Source organism: Ptychodera flava, chromosome 14, assembly GCF_041260155.1.
Source record: "Ptychodera flava strain L36383 chromosome 14, AS_Pfla_20210202, whole genome shotgun sequence".
Classification (NCBI taxonomy): domain Eukaryota; kingdom Metazoa; phylum Hemichordata; class Enteropneusta; family Ptychoderidae; genus Ptychodera; species Ptychodera flava.
The window spans coordinates 16913445-16937513 of NC_091941.1; the positions used below are offsets into that span (position 1 = coordinate 16913445).

Sequence of the window (24069 nt, forward strand, 5' to 3'; positions counted from 1 at the left end):
ACTTATTTCATCATTATTATGCATTTATTTGGTCATTTGGTCATTTTTATGTCATTATCTGGTCTTTATCATGCGATTATTTGGTCATGATTACGACATTATCTTGATATTATCTTGACATTATTATGAATTTATTATGTGAATTCGGTTCTTGTGCCATTATTTGGCATTGATGTCTTGATTTGGAACTTATTTCATCATTATTATGCATTTATTTGGTCATTTGGTCATTTTTATGTCATTATTTGGTCTTTATTATGCGATTATTTGGTCATGATTACGACATTACCTTGACATTATTATGAAATTATTTTGTTTATTCGGTTGTTTTGCTATTATTTAGTATTCATGTCTTGATTTGGAACTTATTTAATCATTATTATGCATTAATTTGGTCATTTGGTCATTTTTATGTCATTATTTGGTCTTTATTATGCGATTATTTGGTCATGATTACGACATTATCTTGATATTATCTTGACATTATTATGAATTTATTATGTGAATTCGGTTCTTGTGCCATTATTTGGCATTGATGTCTTGATTTGGAACTTATTTCATCATTATTATGCATTTATTTGGTCATTTGGTCATTTTTATGTCATTATTTGGTCTTTATTATGCGATTATTTGGTCATGATTACGACATTATCTTGATATTATTATGAAATTATTTTGTTTATTCGGTTGTTTTGCTATTATTTAGTATTCATGTCTTGATTTGAAACTTATTTAATCATTATTATGCATTTATTTGGTCATTTGGTCATTTTTATGTCATTATCTGGTCTTTATCATGCGATTATTTGGTCATGATTACGACATTATCTTGATATTATCTTGACATTATTATGAATTTATTATGTGAATTCGGTTCTTGTGCCATTATTTGGCATTGATGTCTTGATTTGGAACTTATTTCATCATTATTATGCATTTATTTGGTCATTTGGTCATTTTTATGTCATTATTTGGTCTTTATTATGCGATTATTTGGTCATGATTACGACATTATCTTGATATTATTATGAAATTATTTTGTTTATTCGGTTGTTTTGCTATTATTTAGTATTCATGTCTTGATTTGAAACTTATCTCATCATTATTATTCCATTATTTGGTGATTTGGTGATTTTTATTTCACTATTCGGCCATTATTATGTGATTATTTGATCATGATTGTCACATGATTACGACATTGTGTTGACATTATTATAAACTTATTTGATTAATTCAGTTGTTTTTCCATTATTCAGCATTGATTTCTTGATTTGGAACTTATCTCATCATTATTATGCCATTATTTGGTGATTTGGTCATTTTTTGTCATTATTTGGTTTTTATTATCCGATTATCTGGTCATGATTACGACATTATTACATTATTATGAAATTATTTGGTTAATTCTATTGTTTTGCCATAATTCAGCATTGATGTCTTGATACGAAACTAATCTCATCATTATTAAGCCATTATTATGTGATTTGGTCTTGTTTATGTCACAGTCATGATTACTACATTTCCTCGACATTATTTGACTATATTCTATGAACTCAGTTTTTTACCCTGCTTCATGATTTGAACCGTACCCATAAATCATTGCACAATATGGCGACTGCATGCGAAAGAGCAAAGAGCGAGGCGGTAAATCATGTCTGGCAATCGTGCAGCTTCTGTTGAAGACAGTGATACTGATAGACTCACAGAAGCAGTGCGAGCATGCAGAGATGCTATTAACAATGCTGCGTCGCTTCTCCAGAATGTGCACGCCGCTGATCGACCCTCACAATCAAGGGGGCCGGGACACGGCAGAATGTCAAGTAGTACAGACATAGTCCGTGAATTTAGGGACAACTTTGCTAGGGGTGCTACCACTTGCACTGGTCGTCGTCGAAGCCAGCGCGCGAGATGGGCGAGGTCCCGAGAGCAGCGGGCAGACAATGTTACTGGTCGAAGCACAGCGATGACACCAACTTGGACACGTGCATTTGTCTGCCTCGACAGCGTAGACTTTGAGTGGTGTCCCAGCCCGACGCAACGCGCAGACCTGGCCAAACTTGGTCTCGGTGAGAGAAGAGTTAAAGTTCCAGTAGGAAGTACAGCTAGCGAGGTTCATGAGCAGCTGTTAGACGAATATCCAAAACTCAGCGAGGGAGGTGGGTATGAAATATGCCGCGCATACCCTGGAAGCAGGCGTTTGCATGCAATTAGCTGCCCAAACGAGGGATATTCTCAGAGATATTTAAGCATTGAGGCTGGACAGGCTAAGCTGTATATCAGGCCATTACAAAATAACCTGGAACGTACACCAGATGTAACAGTTACAGCCCCCTCAGATATGGCTGGCACAATCACGGTGAGTATTTTGTGTATCGACCTTGAAATTGTCTAATGCAGATGCCGACCAAGATGCCCACACTGTGTTATCTCCATGTGTGGTTACAAGCTGCAGTGCTGCAGGTCGGGGTTTTGCCTGGGTACGGGGTTGAAATGCAAAACCAGAGCCGTCCGACCCACATACTCGGGCAAAACCTTGAGCATTAGTGTAGCTAGGTGATGAGCTAGGTGGTATTCATTCAGTACCCAAGAAACATACCACCATGGTCGTTTGTTGAACAGTGTTTTCTCTGCATGTTCATTGAAAGGAGCACTTTGTGCCCCAGTTATCAAAATTAGGGAGCAGTCTTGACATTTTAGGGGGTAGCCACTTTTGATGTTGATTTTGCCATCCTAGGAAGCGCTTCCCGATATCATTACGATTGTCACCCAATGCCAGTTCAGTGTCGTCTATGCCATATTTAGACCCGTACTAACATCGACATCTGAGCCGAGCACCTCAAAGCTTGTGATGTGCTCGGCTGCTCTCCATCTTCTATCGATTTTGTCACCCACAAAGTTCCCTGACTCAGAATTTGACGTATTTGTTCCCTTAGACACGATTTGGTCTGAATTAGGGGGTTTAAACCCATGAAAATATACGCCTTTCCCTGAGCGCCGATCTAATGGTTGTGTTGATTGCGATCCGAGATCGATCGTCACTGCAGAGCACTGGTGCCTGGAGTTGCCAGTGTAGTATACATAGAGAGAAGGTATACTACACTGGCAACTCAGTCCAGGCACCTGTGCTGCAGAGTACACGTGCCTACACAATTAAAGCTGGGATTTCCCAAATTCCATCAGTGATACCAGTGCAGTGTTTCAAGTTCCGCTTTCAAACTTTACCGCTATCAAAACATCAACATAAAAATTCCACTTGTACCCATGGAGACTGAACTGCAACTACATGTATGTCGTTTGCTGTTCTTTTGGAAGGGTACACCACGTGATGAACGTCACCAAAGCTGAATGACAGGCGATATCTTGTCTTTTCCGAGGGAGTATTATGACTAGAAACAACAGCAAATTCACAGTTATCTACACTATGCGCTTGGGTCACCCTCATATATCAGTATATGTGGACATCTTTGCTTGATGTGCGCAATTTCCGTGCAGTCAGTAACTTTTTCAGGGCAGAGAGTGGCTGGAATGCGCAATTTGCGTAATTGTGCAGTTGAGAGAAAACCCTGGTTGAGTGGCACTACTGTTTGCAAACTTTAATTTCACCACATTGTGAATAACCATAACAATGTCACATTGTTGGCGTTGATAATTTCCTTCTGCTTCACAACTCCTTGTTACTGAGAAGTAAGTACATGTACCACCATAACTGCTATTGCCATATTTTTGTAACTGATGCTGAACACTTACATTTCAGAACTGAATACCTCTTCTTGAAAACCAAATTCTAGACTGCTTCATGTTTTTAATTATTGCTAAAATATGTGCCTTTATTTCATGTAATTTGTCATTCTCACTCATTGAATAATGAAGCCAAACTGCAGAAATTAGCTACATTGTCAGTTAAACACTTTTTGTTCACTTTGCTTTCGCCATGGAGTGACAGTCTTTTTTGAAAATATGTATATTTGTGGCAATACAATTTTGTCAGTTTTGTCAAAAACATTTATTCTAAACCAAAAGAAAAGTCCTGAAAATTCAGTCTGCATGCTTCTGCCGTTTTTTTACTATGAATTTCATGTATAAAAATATTGGTGAAAATATCAGTATCGAATATAGGAAGTAATTTTTAACATATTTGGCAAACCAGTTTTATTCTCAGAAATGAATTATCCAACTTCATTGACACTGTTTTCAGGGTCTCCCTAGTATTCTCAACTTGACCATTATGACCTGTTAAACTGTGATGAAAATATAAATATTATAGACTAGTTAGGGCAAGTTTTCTCATCTTTGCTTCAACATTATATTTTTGAAACAGATCAATATTATTTGTTCGTTAAAGTTTTTGACAATTTTAATGAAATAAACTATTTTGCATATTGAATTGCATTGAAGTGTCTGTGCATGTTGTAAGAAATGTCTGTCAGGAGATTTTGTTTATATTTGCATAATGATTGAATCTGTCAATAGAGACTTAGCCTACTGCCAATAGATAACAATTATACATAGGTTTCAAAGTGTTTGAAAGGGATTGTCCTGAAAGCAGGATTCATTTGAACATTTTAAAACATGATTCTGTGTAATATGGTTAACCATAGCTTTGCTAATATGCTACATGTATGTTTACTACAAATCTTTGACATGTTATAATGGACTTTTTTGCTGTAATTTTTACTGCTTCATGTGAAAGTTTGCTGGTAAGTTATTGAACAAGCTGTCCTAGTATTGCAGATACCACTTGAAAGTTTTATTTTGGGTATCATATATATTTAAACATTGTTATCGGTGTATACTTAACTGATATGTAATGACTTATATTTTATAGGCTATAAATAATGCTCCTAAGGAAGTTTGTGGGAAGTGTAAGGTTGAGATTCCATTTTCATTGCTAAGGAATCATATTGAAACATGTACAGGACTTGAGATCGAAGATATTGAAGACGATGATGAGGACACTGACAGGTGGGCATTTTTATTTTGACATTTCAAGATAGAAACGAAGGTTTACATCTTCAAGTGTCAATACAAATCTGATGCATCTCTCATGACTTTAGACTTTCTATTATGACTTATATAAAATCATTTGTTTTGAATAGGCCTTCAACAATCACATGACTTTGTATTTGTGAAGCACTATATATATAGCCTCTTGGAGGTGTTTAGGGGGTGGGGGAATTGCCTGTCCAAATGTTTGTCTTTATCCATTCAGTCGGTAAAACACTCACCCATGGTAGCTATCTACACCTGTTTGATGTTCAATGTCAGATATAATTTAAACTTAGGCCCAATCTATCATAAGTATGGCTCAACAGCCACAACCGATGTAAGTTTTACATTAACAGTGTGATGAATTACAACCATTGACATTTCAGAAACACAATTCCAGTTCAGATAAGTAGTCCTGAAAGAAGTACGGCCAGAACAATGCAGACATCAAGTGTAGAGAGAGGGTTAGTTTATTATTATTATTATTATTATTATTATTATTATAAAAAAATTGTTTAAAATGCACTACACGTACGTCTCAGTGCATTGTACATAGCTCGATAAAATAATTTAAAAATACAACCACACAAGAAAATTAAGACAGAAAATTACACGTAAAACTGAGTAAAAAGATGGGTTTTCAAATTGTGCTTAAAACTATCTACACTTCTGGCAGTCTTAGTTTATTACTTTGCTTTTGGAGAAAAACTATTTGCTTGAAATAAGAAAAAGAAGTAAATTCTTGTCACAGTTGCTTACAGCACTTCTTGCATTTTGCAAATACTTCAGTTTTCATGTTTACATGTGTATTATTTCTTATATTGAAGTAACTTTTGTTATCCATGGACTTAACAAAGCATTGTGTTGTCTCGTACATTGTAGCTTACATTCTCAATGTGCAGGAAGTCACAATGTCAAGAAGTCCTGTTACATGAATCACAACTTAAGAAATATCATGGCTTATTGAAGTACTGTGGCTTACAGTATATCTTAAACATGTGCACATGACTCTCCTCCAGTCTCTCACTTAGAATGAGGAGTAAATCTCCTTTTTGGCACATACTTGTATAATTGATAATCATCAGAAATTATTAGAAAAGCTGATAGTCAAAAATGGACATATGAGTTTGAGATGGTGTCACTGTCTCTAATCATGAAATGCAGACAGTGGAAATTCTTTTATACTCACCTTTTCCCCAACATCGTGTAATCTAAGATATTATCTTTAAGTATGGTAAAAGTATTCAGATCACCTTAAAGCATATTACCCTGTCTTATCCAAAATGACAAAATTGGTTTTTACAGTGCAAAACTATAAATCTGATCTTCTTTGCCCTGAGGGAAAATAAAACAAAAGGTGTACATAAATAGTAATAACCCTTTCAATTAACCCTTTTCCTGCCAGACAGTATCACTTCCCCATCAGCCAAGTCAAGTAAAAAGCGATATTGAACCAAAACATGATGGATTTTCACCCACTTGGCTTGGTCTGTTATAGCATTTGTAGTACATAAAAATCAATTTTACAGTATTTATGCTTTCAACAGCTTTCAAATGTTCAATATTATCTTAAAATACACCATATGGAATATGTTGTGTTTCATTAATTTTAACCATCCTGACCTGTGATGATGAAATATAGACTTGGCAGGAAATGGGTTAAAGACCCATGAGCTGCAACTCTGCAAAATTTGTCCAAACTCAAGGTACCTCCAATTTCCTCAGATATTCATTGCAATCTGCAAATTGAACGATATAGTCATTAACTACGCCTCAACGTTTGCCTGTGGCAGGATAGGCAAAACAAAAACAGATTTTTGATTATTTTAAATTTCATGTTGTTTTCAAAAGTTTGCCTTGTTATGTGAAAAACAAAAGTTTTTGCCAAAGTGGAATGAATCCCTTTCCTGTCTTTCAGTGGGTTGCACCATGTTGTATTTGCATTCAAATGTGTACATGCACCATTTATGCTGTTTATCATGTAGTTGTATGGAGGCAACTATATTTGGGTGCAGCACCCATTTATTATTTTTCTCACTGAAACCTCCCCATGCAGTCCCACTCAGTGGATAATTATACTTGAGTAAACATGGCTGGGTAAGAACATTTCCATGAACTACTTTTAATCTAAATAAAAAATTATGAAAAATAATGTTGAAAGTTGCAGCTCACGTGCCTTTAATAATCCTTCATAGGAAGATATGTATCTATAATAATTAAACTCTTCATTTTCATGCTTTTTTTACAATTCCAGAAATCAATCTGATCAAAGCCAAGACTTGATTTCTGCAAGAAATTGCAACTCTGACAATAGAAGTACTAATACACTGTCAATGGCTCTTGACAGGTCAGTATTTTTTGTATCACTGATATATGTTATATAAATCAAAGTCAACTTTATCATTTCACCTGTTTAACCCCCTCGACAAAGTTGCATAATAAACTCTATGCAACCAGACCATTGCAAGATGGTGTCTGTACAATTCTGGCAAGCACCAGCAATGACCATAGGTTATACATACCTAATCAAACAAGCCAGTGACAAGAGGGGCTGTTTCATCTACTGTTACATGTTTGAATTGTCTCTTTATCTCTAGGACAACTTCTTAGTACAGCTATCATATCACTGTTTGTCCATTGTTACTGTTTAAAATGGTACAGCCAAAGTGTGTTGCATTTATTTTTGTAATGACAACTTCAATAGTTTTTTGGGGGGGCAGTTTAATACATTCCCTCTACAAATGTGTCAGGAGTATGTCTTCCTTTGATGGGTTTGGTTGTCGCAACCATTCTCATATATATATATATATATATATATATATATATATATATATATATATATATATATATATATATATATATATATATATATATATATATATATATATATATATATGTGTGTGTGTGTGTGTGTGTGTGTGTGTGTGTGTGTGTGTGTGTGTGTGAATGGTGTAGAATATGGCATTTCCACACTTATTACATATGATAGCAATGTATTTGATAGTGCAACTGTCCAGAAGTACTCATAAATCAACATTAAGATTTTTTGGTACCTTCAATCATTGAATAGATTCTTTACACGACATGTTTATAGACCCACACCTGTCATTATGTATGTGCATTGACTATTAATGTAGCAAATACATTAATCATATGCCATTGTACTCCACTCTATGATGTGACTTTGATGTACTTTCAATATGATAGGAGTTACCCAAAGCTGTTGGATAGTCCTGGTAGTGTTGATACTCAAGAAGAAAATGAAGAAGAAACCACATTGACTGACAATGGTCCACTCTACCCAAGGTATTATAGTTGCACTCATGCTGCATACTTCTCTCTGTGTTGTGTTTTTGTTGCTCATTTTTGGACACCATGGCGCAAAGAGCCAAAGTTATCCTATGTCACCCTAATCTATGTATGTGTATGTGTGTGTGTCCCTTGGTCTGCCTGTTGGTCGACAGATTTTTTTTGCACTCATACATACATGTACCCTAAAGGAGAAGTTCACCAAGGATGATTTTTACATGTTTGCTGGCTTTGGGGTCACTTACCCCGGAAAAGCTATTTTTGCCATATATAACTCACGCGATTTTTTACAAAACCCATAAAAATACTACAGGAAGTTGCCATGTAATTTGAATCATGGGGAAAAAGCGCCGGGCTTGGCGCTTGCATCATGTGATGTGGAAGGGACCATGTTCCTATGAGTATGGCATCAACTCACCCATGCTCAAACCAGGCTGTGCATATTTACATAACTTTTGTTTATACTGAGTATCCTTGCATAAATAATGAATCACTTGTAGGATAAACTGTTCACTGTCAGATTTTGTGTTGCTGTTTACTACTAATCTACCGTATCCACCACAAGCTTCAAGAATACATGGTTATAGGAATATAGTCAGAACTATCAGTCCACTTCATTGTTACACAGCTGAGAAAGCTTGTGGTAGATTCGGTGGTTAGTAGTAAACAGCAACATAAAATCTAACTGTGGACAGTTTATTATAAGTGATTCATTGTTTATGCAAGGATACTGAGTATAAACAATAGTTATGTAACTACACACAGCCTGGTTTAAGCATGGGTGAGTTAACAATGTCATGACCATCAGAAGATGGTACCTTCCACATCACATGATGCAAGTACCAAGGCTGTTGCTTTTTTCCCATGATTCAAATAACATGGCAACTTCCTGTACTATTTTTATCAGCTTTTGTAAAATATCATGTGAGTTATAAATGGCGAAAATAGCTTTTCCGGGGTAAATGACCACAAAGCTAGCACATATGTAAAAATCATCTTTGGTGAACTTCCCCTTTAAGAACCATTACGTCCAATGTCATATATATGCAATTATTCGCTGTCAGTGAAAAGCCAACCAAGGCCTGTCAGTGTGTTGTTCATTAAGTCATCTCAATGATAGCATTTAGAATTCTTAAAGCATATCATATTATTCATATTTTGCTCAACTGAATATCAAAGTGAAGGAACTTAGCTCTCATATCAGTAATTTAGAAAACAAATGGTGAAAAGTACAGCTTACTGCTCTGTACATTTAAAAACAGAAGAAAAATAGACCACTATAAATTATCACATTGACATCATACTGTTATGCATTATTATTTATGTATTTATGTAGATGTAGTCTGGAATATGCTGTCCAAGTACTAAATTACCATGTGGAACAAATGCATTTGGAGTACATCGCAAGAAGTGTTGACGACGATGATGATGGCAGCTATCAACACCTGAACATTTTAAGGTCAAATTTTTGGCAAACAGCTGTGAGGGCCATAAATCGGTCTGATTTCCATCCAAACAAACTTATGAAAGTGACATTTATTGGTGAAAGTGCAGTTGATGATGGGGGACCCAGAAGAGAATTTTGCAGTCTATTAATGAATGCTGTAAAAACATGTGGTATTCTTGAAGGAAAGGAGAACAATCTCAGCTTTTCTCATGATCTGCACTTCCTGGCTGAGAGAAGGTATTTCATCGCAGGCAAGATGGCTGCTATATCTATTTGCCATGGTGGTCCAGGCCTACAATGCTTGAGCCAAGCAACCTTCCAGTATATGGCAAGAAGCTGTGTGGTAGACAAGATAGACATTGATGAAATTCCTGACTATGACATACAGCTTCTAGCCAAACAGGTGAAATTTTTAACTTTAATCTGCCATGTGTTTATGTGGTTACAATAAATATCTATTGCCCATTCTGCTGATGCCAAACTTGAGAAATGCTGCGCTGATCATCCCAGTGTTTGGTGTGTAGATGTATCAGAGGTTGAAGATAGGCTTTTGTTTCAAAATGATCAGTCTACTTCAAAATTCATGCAAATAATGATCAAATTGCCTTTGTATTTATTTGTTGCTGTTAGTTGTTTGCCCATCTGTCTGTTTGTTTGGTGTCCATGGCCCATTCTGTTCCACTGATAATTAAAATTTGTTTGTCCAAGCATCATAGAATTTGACGCACGGCATTGTTATTAGAAAATACAATTTACTGCTCATTGGCATTGAAAATAAATTCAGGCATTTAGTTATATCTAATTTACTTCAATCTATAAGGGCATAGCTGAAGAATAACAGACCTTAATTGAGATTTAAGATGTTGATTTGTTCATACACACAAGTTGGTGGACAAAATGTTAATTGTAGGGTGACCTTTGACCTCCCTTTGCTCAGCGCTCTCTCTATAATACTGGTAAATATAGTCCTTTGTACTGGCCTGTTAGGGAGCATACTGTTTTCAGCTACCATAGACAATAGTCAATAGATGTTCTTGGGAAGGGTATCCATCCGGCATCAGTATGTATGTATGTATGTAGGTATGTATGTAGGTATGTAGGTATGTATGTATGTAGGTATGTAGGTAGGTAGGTAGGTAGGTAGGTAGGTAGGTAGGTAGGTAGGTAGGTAGGTAGACTCAAGTATTTTTAGAACGACAGTACTTACAGACTTGATATTTGTTGTGTAGATGCAAACTACAACCTATTTGGTTTTCATTTTCTGATATTGTTGATAATATGCAAATTAGCTCAATTAAGCTGTTTTTGATAAAAAATCTTCTCATAACCACTGGTCAGACAGCTTTGATATTTGTTATACAGGTCCCCAGAAAGGTCCGAACTTATTTGTTCAAATTGTTATAAAATATGCAAATTTGTATTTTTAAGGCAATTATTGTCATTTTTGGTCAAAAATATTGTTTCTTAAAAGTTACTCATCTGATAACATTTGTTGTCAAACCGCTTGTGCAAGTGTCCACCTAGTGTCAGAGACAGATGGCAAAGACACCTTAGGCATAGATGGCAGTTTTCAATGCCTTCTATTGAAGAATGTCTATGTACATATGGGTCTGTAAGTATGAGTCATTCTGAAAAAATTCTTCTGCTACAATAATGCACTGTATTGCCAAAGGACCTCTGCACTTATTATACATCTAGATATGCTATGTACAGCCTCTAAACTGTCCATGTCTATAGTAACTTCAGTGAGGATTGGCCCTATGTCTAAAACTTTGGATTACCTTTACTATATAAAATATGTATAATGCAATATCCTTTCAATACAGATTCAGTCCAGTAATACTGATGAGGAACTCAGAACTGCTGTATCACGTATTGGAGCAGAAAGTGTTGCCAATATCACAGGTTGTACCGACCCCATCAATACGATCACATTAGATGTGAAGGATGCAATTATCCAAAATCTAACCACACATCACTGCGTATATAAAGCAATATCTGGGATAAACCAATTCTTAGATGGGTTGAATGTCTTGAATGTAAAGGATTTGGTGAGGAGAGAGCCTGGTATGTATATAGTCACTGCTAATTTTGCAAACAATTTTTTGAACAGGGACAAAACTAGACTGAAAGATCAGTCGCTAGAGGACACTCCCTACACTCCTGGGGAGCGTAGAGAGTACTCTTGAGTGACAGCTCTTCCAGTCTAGGACAAAATGTGTTTGAAAGAACTACTGCCATGTGTCAAGTGACCACTGTGTGGAAGGTGAAGGTAGCTTTTTGGTGCAATTAATAAAATCATAAGGTTTTAAAATCTTCTTATACCATAGACTACCGGTATCTTGATTGGAATGAAACTTGATATGTACATGTGAAATAATGAACCGTTGTCCTAAATAGCTCGTCATACAAAATAGCTTTGTATTTATTAAAAATCCAAAAATGACCAACTAGTAGTTTTTTTTATGGCAAGAATTCAGTACTTTGTTGGTATTTTCCTTGTTTTAGGATCCATGGAACACTTTATGTGTTTCAGTAAGAAGTTATATCCATCAGCTGATTACTTCAAATCTATGTCTGTGGAATATAGTCCAAGTGGGTCAAATAACAGATTGGAAGAAGAAAACACAATCTACTACTGGTTCGAATTCATTGATGAATGTGCTAAAGGTCAGTAAAAGAAAAGTTTAAACCAGAAAATGTGGTACTTTACGTATGTCATGTGATGTTTGGCAGTCGTTTATACTACTACAATTAAACTCTGTTCTGCTGTCATTGTCATAAGATATTGAATCAATTTTCAGCTCCGCTGTCAGCAAAATGAAGCTTATCAAATAGGCTAATTTTCCAGCAGCATCTGGTGGTGTCTGTCAGTCCGTCATCCGTCAACAATTGCCTTCTCAAACTGCACCTCTGATTGCTTGGAAGTTCATATGCAGTTCACTTGGGGTGACCTCAGTTAGGTTTCTTCAAATTGTGGAGAAATGAGGGTATTTGTATTTTAAGGCAATCTTTGTAATTTTTGGTCAAAAAATCTTTAAAAATAATCAACACTGCAGGTTAGATAGCTTTTACATTTGGGAAATATGTGCCAAGGGATGACCCATTTCGTATTTATTCACATTTTGCTGAACTATGGAAATTTTTATTTTAAGGCCATTTTGTCATTTTTGTACCAACCTTTTCTTTTTCAAAATCACCTGTCTGACTGCTTTGAAATTTGGTATACATGTTCATAGTGTTAACCAAATTATGCTGAATTCTACAATTTTTAGGCAATTTTTAGCTCATATTTGGTATTTATATAAATACAAAAAAGAGCTTATATGATGAGTCGGTGGCATCTGTATGTGTATCTGTCTGTATGTATGTATGTGGGTATGTATGTGCAGATGTATGTCCTTCACACACAAAGGCTTCCATACCGCCAAAGCTACCATCTCAGTATTTGGTGTACAGGTAGATGCAGGGGTTGAGATGTGACGTTGTTCAAATGAACACGTCAGTGTCAAAAATATGCAAATGAGGTAAGAAAATGGGAAATCCTGTAAATGTGCAGGAGTAGTGACTGAAACAGGCACTTCACTGACCTTGAGTCATTTCCTGTCCTTGTTTATGAACAGCTACATATTAACAGACCTGCTCAAACCATAGACAGTAGGGGGGAAGACTGTATATGCAAGAACTAAGAGGGCCTAGCTGTTTCTGCTATGCATGTTGCTAAAGTTGACCTCCAGTACCTAAAGTTTCAGACCTTATTTACCGTACTTTTGTCATTCTTATTTTTCTGGTTTAAATATTTCTTGTTGTTTTTCTGGTTGTACTGTGCAGAAATCATTGTCATAACATCAACGTAGAATTTTCCTGCACTGAACAGATAGAAACAACATTTATTGTTGATCTTTGGTACCCATACTGGTATGTACCAATTCTTATCCAATTTGAGCAACACCATATAATTACGGTATTCTTTGCAATTTTCGGTCAAAAAATTTGTTTCTTTGTTAAAAACTACCAGGCCACTGAAATAAGGTATCACTTTCTTCATCAACACATGTCACAAATAGTATTTCTGTACATAACACAGCAGAGGTGTATCAGCCGTAAGGTCGTTTTGTTTATTCTAGCATTAGAGGTACAAAAAGGAGATAATAAATTCGTTCACATTTACAATCCAACTGAAATTCGGGGCAACCCAAAATAATTGTCCTTTTGGGAATAGATTTGGGCCGCGTTTGCACTTATCCACACTTACCGGTACCAGAATACGTAAATTTACTGTCCTTTGTGACCTCTGACCCGTCAAAGTTCAAAATGGCACATATGAATAATGGCGGGCTGTTTCTACTGTTCATGATTTTTCCTGTGTGTTTTACGCACAAGTAGGGTAAATATGACCACCACTTGCCCTTTTGATCATCAGAGAGATCTTCACTATTTATTTGATGAGCGTAGGGTATATGTACGACAGTGGTGAAGAAATAACCAGTGCACAGCATTGCTTCTCTTACTTGCACAGTGAATCACATGACGTGGTCTCGCTTGCAGAGCAAAAGTTGGCGGGAAGATAATAGCTCTGAGTATAGGGATGATAAAGACTGGATTTAAGATTTCAATAAGTGTAAACTTTAGTTTCAGACGCTGTTTGTTTTGTGTGAATAGTGTGACTAGTTCAACTTCAATCCATGGTGGAGGCCAGGTCAACTGGGACCAGGGCCAACGCAACGTGTCCACACACGTGAATATTTGTATTAGTCCTGAACCCAACTTCTTGCCTGGACCAAATTACGTCGGCTCTAGGCTGATGCAGCGTGTCCACATTGGTTATTTTACGGCCTACCACTGGTGTCACACCGACACAAAGTGGTCAATCTGAACGACACAAATGTTATAATGATATCTGTCTCTCTCTGTGGCAGTCAGTTGATCAGTACATGTAATTTTTGTATGGGTATTTGTGTGATTTTTTGCTTTGAGCATGAATGTGTCTTATCTTGTTCCACCAATACCTTGAGAACCAATCTCTGTATGCCATCTTAATGACCCCTACTTGACCTGGTATTTTTGTTGTTTTGAGTATGCCAGTTTGACAAAATACAGCAAGTCTGTCATGCTGTTCAACTGGCCTACTGCGCTTTGTTAAACACATGAGAAAAATACAAGGACGCAAGGTCATGCAATAGCATGAAAGTGATGAATTGGCATTTAGTTTGGTGGACAGATTGGGATGAGTAATTTGTCATGATTAGTTTAAGATCTGCATATTAATTTCATGATATGACGAAAACTTAGCAAAATTGTGTATTTCATTAACTGCAGAAAAGGGTCTTGCAAGTCTGATGCCGTATGTTGTGGGTTCAAACCAGATTGAAAACTAGCCGTATCATATACCAATTGTAATTTATGTTGACTCTGAAATTTGTGCTTATTTATGTCTTGCAGGGAACCAGAAAGCAAAACTGAATAATAGGAGTAATGAAACCATTGAAGTGGTCATCACACTGGGTGACATTCTGTCATTCTTCACTGGCACACATACTGTCCCCCCACTAGGTTTTAAAGAAAGGCCATCCATAGAATTTACTGCACGCTCTACTGTTCCGAATTCCAATACCTGTGCCAATACTCTGCGATTGCCAAGACATTTCGATTGTGCAGAAGAATTCACTGACAGAATGACATTCGCTCTAGCAAATAGTCGTGATTTTGGTAATGTCTAGTTAAAACAGTGTACCGGTTAAACATGAAGGACAGAAAGATTTAGGAAACAGTGTAGTAACATTTAGGTACGATATATGAAATCTTGTCACACATCAGGCCCATCCATCAACCAGGGACCAGTATTGCTGTGCACTTCAAGCAATATATTACCCGCTCTTCAAGAGGAGAGTTGGTTATGACTTGTATACTACTGCCATACTGGTCTCCGATTGGTGGAAGGGGCCAGACTGTGTGATGAGTGAGATAATAATCTCCTGGGGGAAGGGGTGGCTATGCCCATTTGTGTTATAACACAATTGACCAAAGGGGTTCATCACCTATCATCTACTGTCATGGATGAGTACCAGTTTTCACTACCAAAGTAATAAGTTGTTTTCATGAAACTCAACCTCCGTATATTCTCTGTGTTGGTTGACGGTGTAGTATTTGCACTGTAGTTACATTGTAACTGATGTGGACAAAAAATATGTTGAGTGTTTTGCTGTATACAACTATTTTATACTCTGAATTTCAAAATGGGATTCTCTGATCATGTAAAGTGTTGAATTGATATAGACGAATTGTACAAAATGGTACAAAATTTCTCTTTTATATTCCACCAAATGTGTTTTCTATTCTGTCTGCTTTGTAATTTTCTCTTGTATGACCCCCAATAGACATCGTCCAGTACGGTTACTGATGGTTTGGTTCTAATCAGTCATCTACCATTGATAATTTTTTCAAATTTAAAATATGGACAGTGTATAATGTGTTACTCAAAACACATGTGCATTATTTTGCAATCCCACCCAAAAAGGTTTACTGGTGGTCAGTTTGTTTGCACTATATCATGTCAAGAGCTAGACTGAAAGATCTATCACTTATGGGGGCACTGCACCCTGCTCCACTCCCGCAGCAACCCCCTTAAGTGACGAATCTTTCAGTCTAAATTCAGAGCCATTACTTGCAGATGTCCAAACTGGAATCTTTCTTACTTATTTCCTAGGTTTCATACTTTTACTGAAAGTTTATAGTCTGCAACTGATTTTCAAGAAATGACAGGTTATTGTACATTGAGTGTTGAACTTCATATACTTTAGTTTATTACTTTCTTAAACTTAAACGTTTAGTCAGTCTGGAACTGACTTTGTTGAAGAAAATACAGGTTATTGTTAATTGAATGTTTTACTTCATCGAACTTCTCTCACATTTATATTGTTCGATTTTGTTGCTGTTGGTGTTATTTACATAAATAAAATAGCATTTTGAGCCACAAGAGTATATGGTGTCAGCTGTAATCTGTTAACATACATAGCTGCCAGTTTGTCAAAAAATTCCAATTCAAAACTTACGTCTCTATATATACCCTGAAAGTGTATGACATACATTGGACAGTGCAACTGTCTCAACCAATAACAAGGGCAAGTCAATGAACCTTTTACATGCTACATTTTTTTAAGTGTGTGCGCAATTTACCAAAACACATCAAAATATGTGAGATTGATGCAGTGCTGGTTTACAACTTCCTGAGATATACAAGAGCATTAACCAATTCCATACTGATACAACCATAGTGGTTTGACATTCTCATTAAAAACCCAGACAAGTGATTTTTTTTTCACTGTCTGTTTTGTTTTTCACTGTCTGTTTTCAAACACTGTATTGACAAAGTCTATAACATCTTGGTACACTGAAATACCATAGATGTCATCCTCCTGTAATGGGTCAATGGCACTGATCAGATCTTCAAATTCGTCATCTTCTAAAGGGCAACGAACTTGGGGAACCTCAACTGTGTCCTCTGTTGTATCCTCAGGAAGAGGTCCATCCCAGTCAACACCAAAGTGAAGAATCTCGTCCTTTGTATAGAATAAAGAGTATTCCATAAATGTTTAGAAATACAATGTTCTCATACAGTTCACGTATGGTTTAATTTGGTGAGGTGCATTTTATTATCTCCCCTGTACAAATCACAGGCAATAATGTAGCAGGCGTAACTGTCTATCTGGTATCTCAAGAATGTCTGACTTGATTATGTTCAAATTTGACAGATTTAGTCTTGAAGTGGTCAAGGCTAATAATTTTTTTTTGCTCAGTGTGAGGAATGTTATCAATACAAATTTGTATATTTAATGTTACACAAAGGACTATGGGCAAGATCATCTGCATGAAATTTGATGCTTTAAGATGATCATATTGGTATTCAGGCAAGAATACATTCATACTAAACTTTATTTTGCAGTGACTTGCACATTAATAGCTAATTTGCATAATTAATTAAATTTACAACTTCAGTAATTAGGGTTAATCTGAAGAATTGCAGAATAGAATTTGATGTTTGCAGAAGATAAGAGCCTAACTAGTGTGAGGTTTTACAGAAAGTCATTTTACAATGTCTCCGTTCCATACTACTACTTTGCATATTTAATGAACTCAAATTGATTAGGATTATGTTTGCAGATTTACTTTATGGAAGGTATGAGACTTGCAGAAGAAAATTATCTGACAAATGTAACATTTTGCTACTGTGATCGAGCAGTGTCTTGTGCGTTAATATCTATTGTGCATATTTAATGAAAGTTTGCAATTTTACTGTTATGTGTACGGAATGACAACACAGGATTTAAGAGCGAAAGCACATGTAGCAGTAAAAGTAGCGTAAAACCTGAGACATTTGGTAGATCCTTATAGCTAGTTGATACATACATGACTGAATATTTAAACAAGTTGGTACAAATACTAGGACAACAAATATGTAATTTCACTAATAATTAATGTACACTCTCACGTCTACTAATTTATTATTTGCTCACATAAACTTTTTATTTCAAGACACAGGTGAATATTCAGTTTATATCTGGTTGTTGATAGAAGCATCAGGCAGATACAGATTCAGTGTGATAATTAGGTTAATTTAAGGTCTACTGTGATTTGCACATTAAACCTTTGAGTGGCGTAATGTTTGCCACCAAAATTTTAATGCAACATTTTACCATTATTTATGAATTTTCTGTAATTTTCGTATATTTTGAACAAAGTGGACATCACATTTCATTGCCTAAAGTTTTTTTATCAAAATTTTGGCAAAAATCGGAAAAAAATTGACTGGGGTATATTTTGTAAAGGTGACAAAAATTGACTTTGGCGCTCAAAGGGTTAAAACATAGTTCATAGTACTGGGACTCCCAGTGTTGTATATATAAATGTTACCATTTAAACAGCAAAACTAAATTTCAAAAAAGTCATATGGCATAGTCTGACGTATAATCAATTGCAATTTTTTCCATCATTTTTACCTTCAAATGTGCCATATTTCCAAATGTCCCTTGGGAGATATTTTCATGCAAAAGTTGTGAGAAATATACAGATTGAGCAAGAAACTCTGAACAAATACAACCTCAGTTCTTGGTTCAAACAGTTCCCTCATTGCTCTGTAACTTGAGTGTGCCATTTCCATAGAGCCTTGAATCCATAGCTGTCTTGGCGAACTGCTATTTGCAGTGCTAAGTTTGTGATGATTCCAACCTTCTTGCCAGTGACGTAGGTCTTGATTTATTCTTGGTAAGTATGTAAAGTGCAGACAAAATATATCAATGTCATTGTCTATATCAAGTAGCAATTTCTCTTCAAGAAAGTTAAACAGGTCATAGTATTTCCATAAAATACCACAAAATACATCACGCCACAAACGCTCTATCCTTTGGTTGTGCACACTCTTTCCGGCGATGAAACTACCCCTTCCTGGTCCTCTAGCTGGATGATTGAGCATGAATAGTGAAACATCTACATTTTCACCACCCTTGTCAGCCCTTACTCGAGATGGAACTCCAAACCTTCGAGTGGCATCTTCAAAACTTTCAAGGACTGTGTCAGATCGATTGTTGTCACTGCACACCAAATAGACCACCATTCTTGAAAAACCATCTATTCCACCATGTACTACCATCTTCCATCTATGTAAAATTGAAAGAAATGACATGTCAAGAAACACTGATACAGGTCCAACAATAAACTCTAAATTTCATACAAAGCAATGGACCCACATGCACTCTGTTTTTACTGATTGGAACTAATTTTGGAGAATTGGATCTTCATATTGTTCAAATTTTTCAAAAGTGGGAAGTGCCTACAGCTGAATGTTACAATATTACACATTACACGATAAAACAAGTGTATAACTACAAAATAAAAGCAGATGAGCTTAAATCCAATTATCCCAAAAGTATTTACACTCGTGTTAAAAAATAAATAAAAAATTATATAATACGTTCAATTTTTGTGCAAACTTAAATTGCTCAGTCAGTTGTCTTGAATTTCAACAGGCATGTAGAAATGTGTGACATTTACCTCTAGTGCGTAATATACAGACTTCGCTTGGGTTACAATGCGCTTACCTTATGAGTTTATGATTTCCATCTATGTGCCACAATGCGTTGGGGCATGGAACGTTGTACTGCCTTCTACGTATTGCAGTTCTTCGTCTACTGACAACTCCATCATGATCTACACGCCGAAGGCTTTCCCTCACTCGAAAAATTGGCACACGTTTACCTTCAGCAAGTAACAGTCCGTGTAGTCTTTTCATTCCCGTGTGTGGTAAACGAGCGATTGTGTCAGTCACCAACTCATCAAGTTCTTGATCAGTCAACTTGGCGTATGATTCCGCAATTGAAATGCCATACTCAGACATACGTCTTTGTATTGTTCGTACTGAAACGCCAAGCATTTTTGCTATTGTTGGCACACTAAATCTTTCTGCTACAAAGAACTGCAGCTGCTCCTTGGGAATATCGAAGAATGGTCTACCTGGCTCTCTGGAACGTAATTTGTATGAACGATACGGCCACGAAATACTCTGAATAGCAGTCGTATGCGTAGCTTGAGGCTGGTTGTCAAGAAAGTCTATCAAAGTTGTTATAGCAATGCCGAGCTGTGAAAACACGAAGTCTGGCACATCGTTATGAATACTTAACTGAACAAGTTCTTCCTCTTGGAAAACTAAATCGTCGAACACAACTTCCAAATCACTTGGTACAGTAACTGAATCAAGTGCGGAAGCAATATCATACAAGTGCCCTGCAATCGTTTGTGCATTCGCCATGTTGTGCAATGATTTCTGGGTTATAGGGTTCAATCATGGAGCAGGGTCAGAAAACGAGTTGAAATAATAAAGTGGGTCAAATAATGTCAAGATAATGTCATAATCATGATTATTTTGTTAATTCGTTTGTTGTGTCCTTATTCAGCATCGATGTCTTGATTTGGAACTTATCTCACTATTATTATGTCATTGCTTGGTAATTCGGTCATTTTTGTGTCATTATTTGGCCATTCTTATGCGATTATTTGGTCATGATCACGATATGATCTTGACTTTATTTGACCTACTTTATTATCTGAACTCATTGTTTTACCTGTTTCATGAACCCTACCCAGAAATCATTGCACATGGAGGGTCACAATGGCGGAATAGGCACACAGTTGGTCCCCTCGCAAAGAGAGAGAAAAGCTGGTTTTGTGTCAGTTTTAATGCGCGGCTTAGCCCATCAAGTATCAAGACAAGTTATGCGTGCTCGAAAACAGACATAAGTCACGATTTTGGATTAAATTTCTGTTGTTTACGGCGGAGAAACTGCGCGCCCCAATCGTAGGCCAGCCTTGTGTATGCAGTGTGGCCGGCCGGAGGCCGTGGCCACAGGCGTTCTGTTGAGTGGCTAGTTTGTAAAAGTGTAGTTTCTGCTACGTCCCGACGTTCTCTTCCGTAGATTAAAGGCTACGGAAGAGAACGTCGGCACGTAGCAGAAACTACACTTTACAAACTAACCACTCAACAGAACGCCTGTGGCTGTGGCCTATAGCCGGAGGGGGTAACACACACGGAGGGGGTAACACACACGGAGGGGGTAACACACACGGTTCCACCCAATGTTCCTACAGGCTACAGCCCTATTTTCCGAAATCCTGTATATTCCGACATCCCTTTGTTCCGACACTCCTATGTTCCGACACATGGAGCCGTCCTCTTAAAATGTGCCAAAAGCATAGCGGTTAGAAAACTTTAGTGTGATTTGGAACTAAATCTTTTCTGAAGAAAACGTCGAAACACCTAATTGAAATATAAACTATGATTTAGGCCTATCCGTGTGGAAAATATCATGCTGAATATAATGGCATTACCGTAATTAGGCCTATTTATTGGTGATATCGCTTGATCACAGAAATCAACTGTGAAAGATGTAAACAGGGCGAAACTTATTTCCGATTTCCTCTTTACCCGATTATCAGAACTTACTTTTAATTTTTGATATACTTCTGAACGTTTTGAAAGAAATCTGTTTCACATGACTGGTTTCTCCAAATGTAGGAATTATTGCGGTTTTTCGATGTGATTTGAGTTGGGCTGGTTATCTTTCATTTTTTATATGATTACACTAGTGTATGTGGATAGCCGAAATAATATTGCGATATTTGAAATTCAGTGTCTTGACGATAAGCTTATTATATATAAAATTAAACAAATTTAACAAATAGGAACCATACAATATTTGACAAACTATGTATAAGGACAGAATCGGGGTTTAATTTGCACAAATGTCAACAATGAGCAGGGAGGAAATTTAAATTCCCGTTAAAGGGCATAATATTTCAATATAAAACTTCCCAAATGCATGTGAAATATTCGTACATTTCCAAGAATTTTTCATGACAGATGCATCTTTCAAGTAACGGTTAAGCTTACAGGTGATATTGAATTTCTTCCTATGTGCCCATGGTGAAAAGATTGAGCGTATTTCAAGTCCTCGCATACTACCGACATTTTACTTTCAGAAATAGTCCTTCCATTAAATGTTTAGCCTATTTGTTTTAATAATTGCCCAATCTATTACTGTACAAGATACGGCACAACAAAACTCGTACAACTGTGTGTATGGCAATGCTTCAAACAGAACATCTAGTGTACAAAATGTTTTCATTTGCGTGCCTAACATAGCAAAAATATGTCAAACTTGCAACTTGAAGAAACAGCGAATGCATTTTCGGGCGTGTAGATTTTAATAATAAAAAACAATAGTTTTCGCCATTAATACCGCGCTCTGCTAAAATAACAGCGCAATCTAAAGCGAAAACAACAGTAAGAAACAAAAGCGTGGGAGACGATCACTGCTTTACGGATTGAGTCCTAGCAGTCAGTCAGTAACTAAGAACGTTCGGAACGTAGCATGAACTCCGACCGAAGTCTAATGTCAGCCCACATCCACAGTGCGCCTGTGGGTCGCGCGATCTCCGTCAGATTGGGAGCGCACACTTTCTCCGTCGAAAACAACCTATTTTTAATCCAAAACCGCAATTATTTTAGCACTGCCAACTTGTCTTGATACGCGATGTGCTAAGCCGCGCTTTTAAAATTACGCAGACCCCGCTTTTCTCTCTCAATGCGAGGGGACCGCACCGACCGCACTCGCCGCCATTGTGAAGCTTGGTGTGCAATGATTTCTGGGTAGGGTTCAAATCATGAAGCAGGTCAAATAATGAGTTCAGAAAATAAACAGAGTAGATCAAATGATATCAAGATAATGTCGTAATCATGACCAAATAATCGAATAAGATTGGCCAAATAATGACAAAAAATGACCAAATCACCAAATAATGGCATAATTATGCTAAAATAAGTCCAAAATCCGGACATCAATGCTGAATAATGGTAAAACAACCGAATTAAGCAAATAAGTTCATAATAATGTCAAGACAATATCGTAATCATGTTGTAATCACGACCAAATAATAACATACTAAAGGCCAAATAATGACAAAATATTGACTGAATCACCAAATAATGGCATAATAATGATGAGATAAGTTATGAATCAAGAAATCAATGCTGAATAATGGAAAAACAACTGAATTAATCAAATAAGTTTATAATAATGTCAACACAATGTCGTAATCATGTGACAATCATGATCAAATAATCACATAATAATGGCCGAATAGTGAAATAAAAATCACCAAATCACCAAATAATGGAATAATAATGATGAGATAAGTTTCAAATCAAGACATGAATACTAAATAATAGCAAAACAACCGAATAAACAAAATAATTTCATAATAATATCAAGATAATGTCGTAATCATGACCAAATAATCGCATAATAAAGACCAAATAATGACATAAAAATGACCAAATCACCAAATAAAGGAATAATAATGATGAGATAAGTTTCAAATCAAGACATGAAAACTAAATAATAGCAAAACAACCAAATAAACAAAATAATTTCATAATAATATCAAGATAATGTCGTAATCATGACCAAATAATCGCACAATAAAGACCAAATAATGACAGAAAAATGACCAAATCACCAAATAATGGAATAATAATGATGAGATAAGTTTCAAATCAAGACATGAAAACTAAATAATAGCAAAACAACCGAATAAACAAAATAATTTCATAATAATATCAAGATAATGTCGTAATCATGACCAAATAATCGCACAATAAAGACCAAATAATGACAGAAAAATGACCAAATCACCAAATAATGGAATAATAATGATGAGATAAGTTTCAAATCAAGACATGAAAACTAAATAATAGCAAAACAACCGAATAAACAAAA

General features: G+C 36.2%; 3 protein-coding genes across 3 annotated transcripts in view; 2 read left to right on the plus strand and 1 right to left on the minus strand.

Moving 5' to 3' along the window:
- LOC139150666 (solute carrier organic anion transporter family member 3A1-like) overlaps positions 1–24069 on the plus strand; it is a 45495-nt gene that overhangs the window by 17270 nt on the left and 4156 nt on the right. The gene's annotated exons all lie outside the window — the stretch shown is intronic.
- Positions 1595–16720, plus strand: LOC139149558 (uncharacterized). The gene is made up of 9 exons (XM_070721379.1): positions 1595–2356; positions 4826–4962; positions 5373–5450; positions 7241–7333; positions 8194–8292; positions 9632–10145; positions 11569–11809; positions 12251–12412; positions 15185–16720. Exons 1-9 carry the CDS (start codon positions 1652–1654, stop codon positions 15460–15462), a joined length of 2307 nt encoding a protein of 768 aa, XP_070577480.1. The 5' UTR covers positions 1595–1651; the 3' UTR covers positions 15463–16720.
- Positions 16516–20605, minus strand: LOC139149559 (uncharacterized). The gene is made up of 3 exons (XM_070721380.1): positions 19837–20605; positions 18840–19395; positions 16516–17301 (listed from the first exon to the last, which is right to left on the minus strand). The coding sequence occupies exons 1-3, from the start codon at positions 20541–20543 to the stop codon at positions 17080–17082; spliced, it is 1485 nt and encodes a 494-aa protein (XP_070577481.1). The 5' UTR covers positions 20544–20605; the 3' UTR covers positions 16516–17079.

Coding starts and splice junctions, on each gene's coding strand:
- LOC139149558 (XM_070721379.1), top strand. CDS start 1,652: ATGTCTGGCAATCGTGCAGCTTCTGTTGAAGACAGTGATACTGATAGA. Junction 5,451..7,240: donor ACATCAAGTGTAGAGAGAGG/GTTAGTTTATTA, acceptor TTACAATTCCAG/AAATCAATCTGATCAAAGCC. Junction 7,334..8,193: donor CTGTCAATGGCTCTTGACAG/GTCAGTATTTTT, acceptor TCAATATGATAG/GAGTTACCCAAAGCTGTTGG.
- LOC139149559 (XM_070721380.1), bottom strand. CDS start 20,543: ATGGCGAATGCACAAACGATTGCAGGGCACTTGTATGATATTGCTTCC. Junction 19,396..19,836: donor GGAAATCATAAACTCATAAG/GTAAGCGCATTG, acceptor AATTTTACATAG/ATGGAAGATGGTAGTACATG. Junction 17,302..18,839: donor TGTTTGAACCAAGAACTGAG/GTTGTATTTGTT, acceptor TTCTATACAAAG/GACGAGATTCTTCACTTTGG.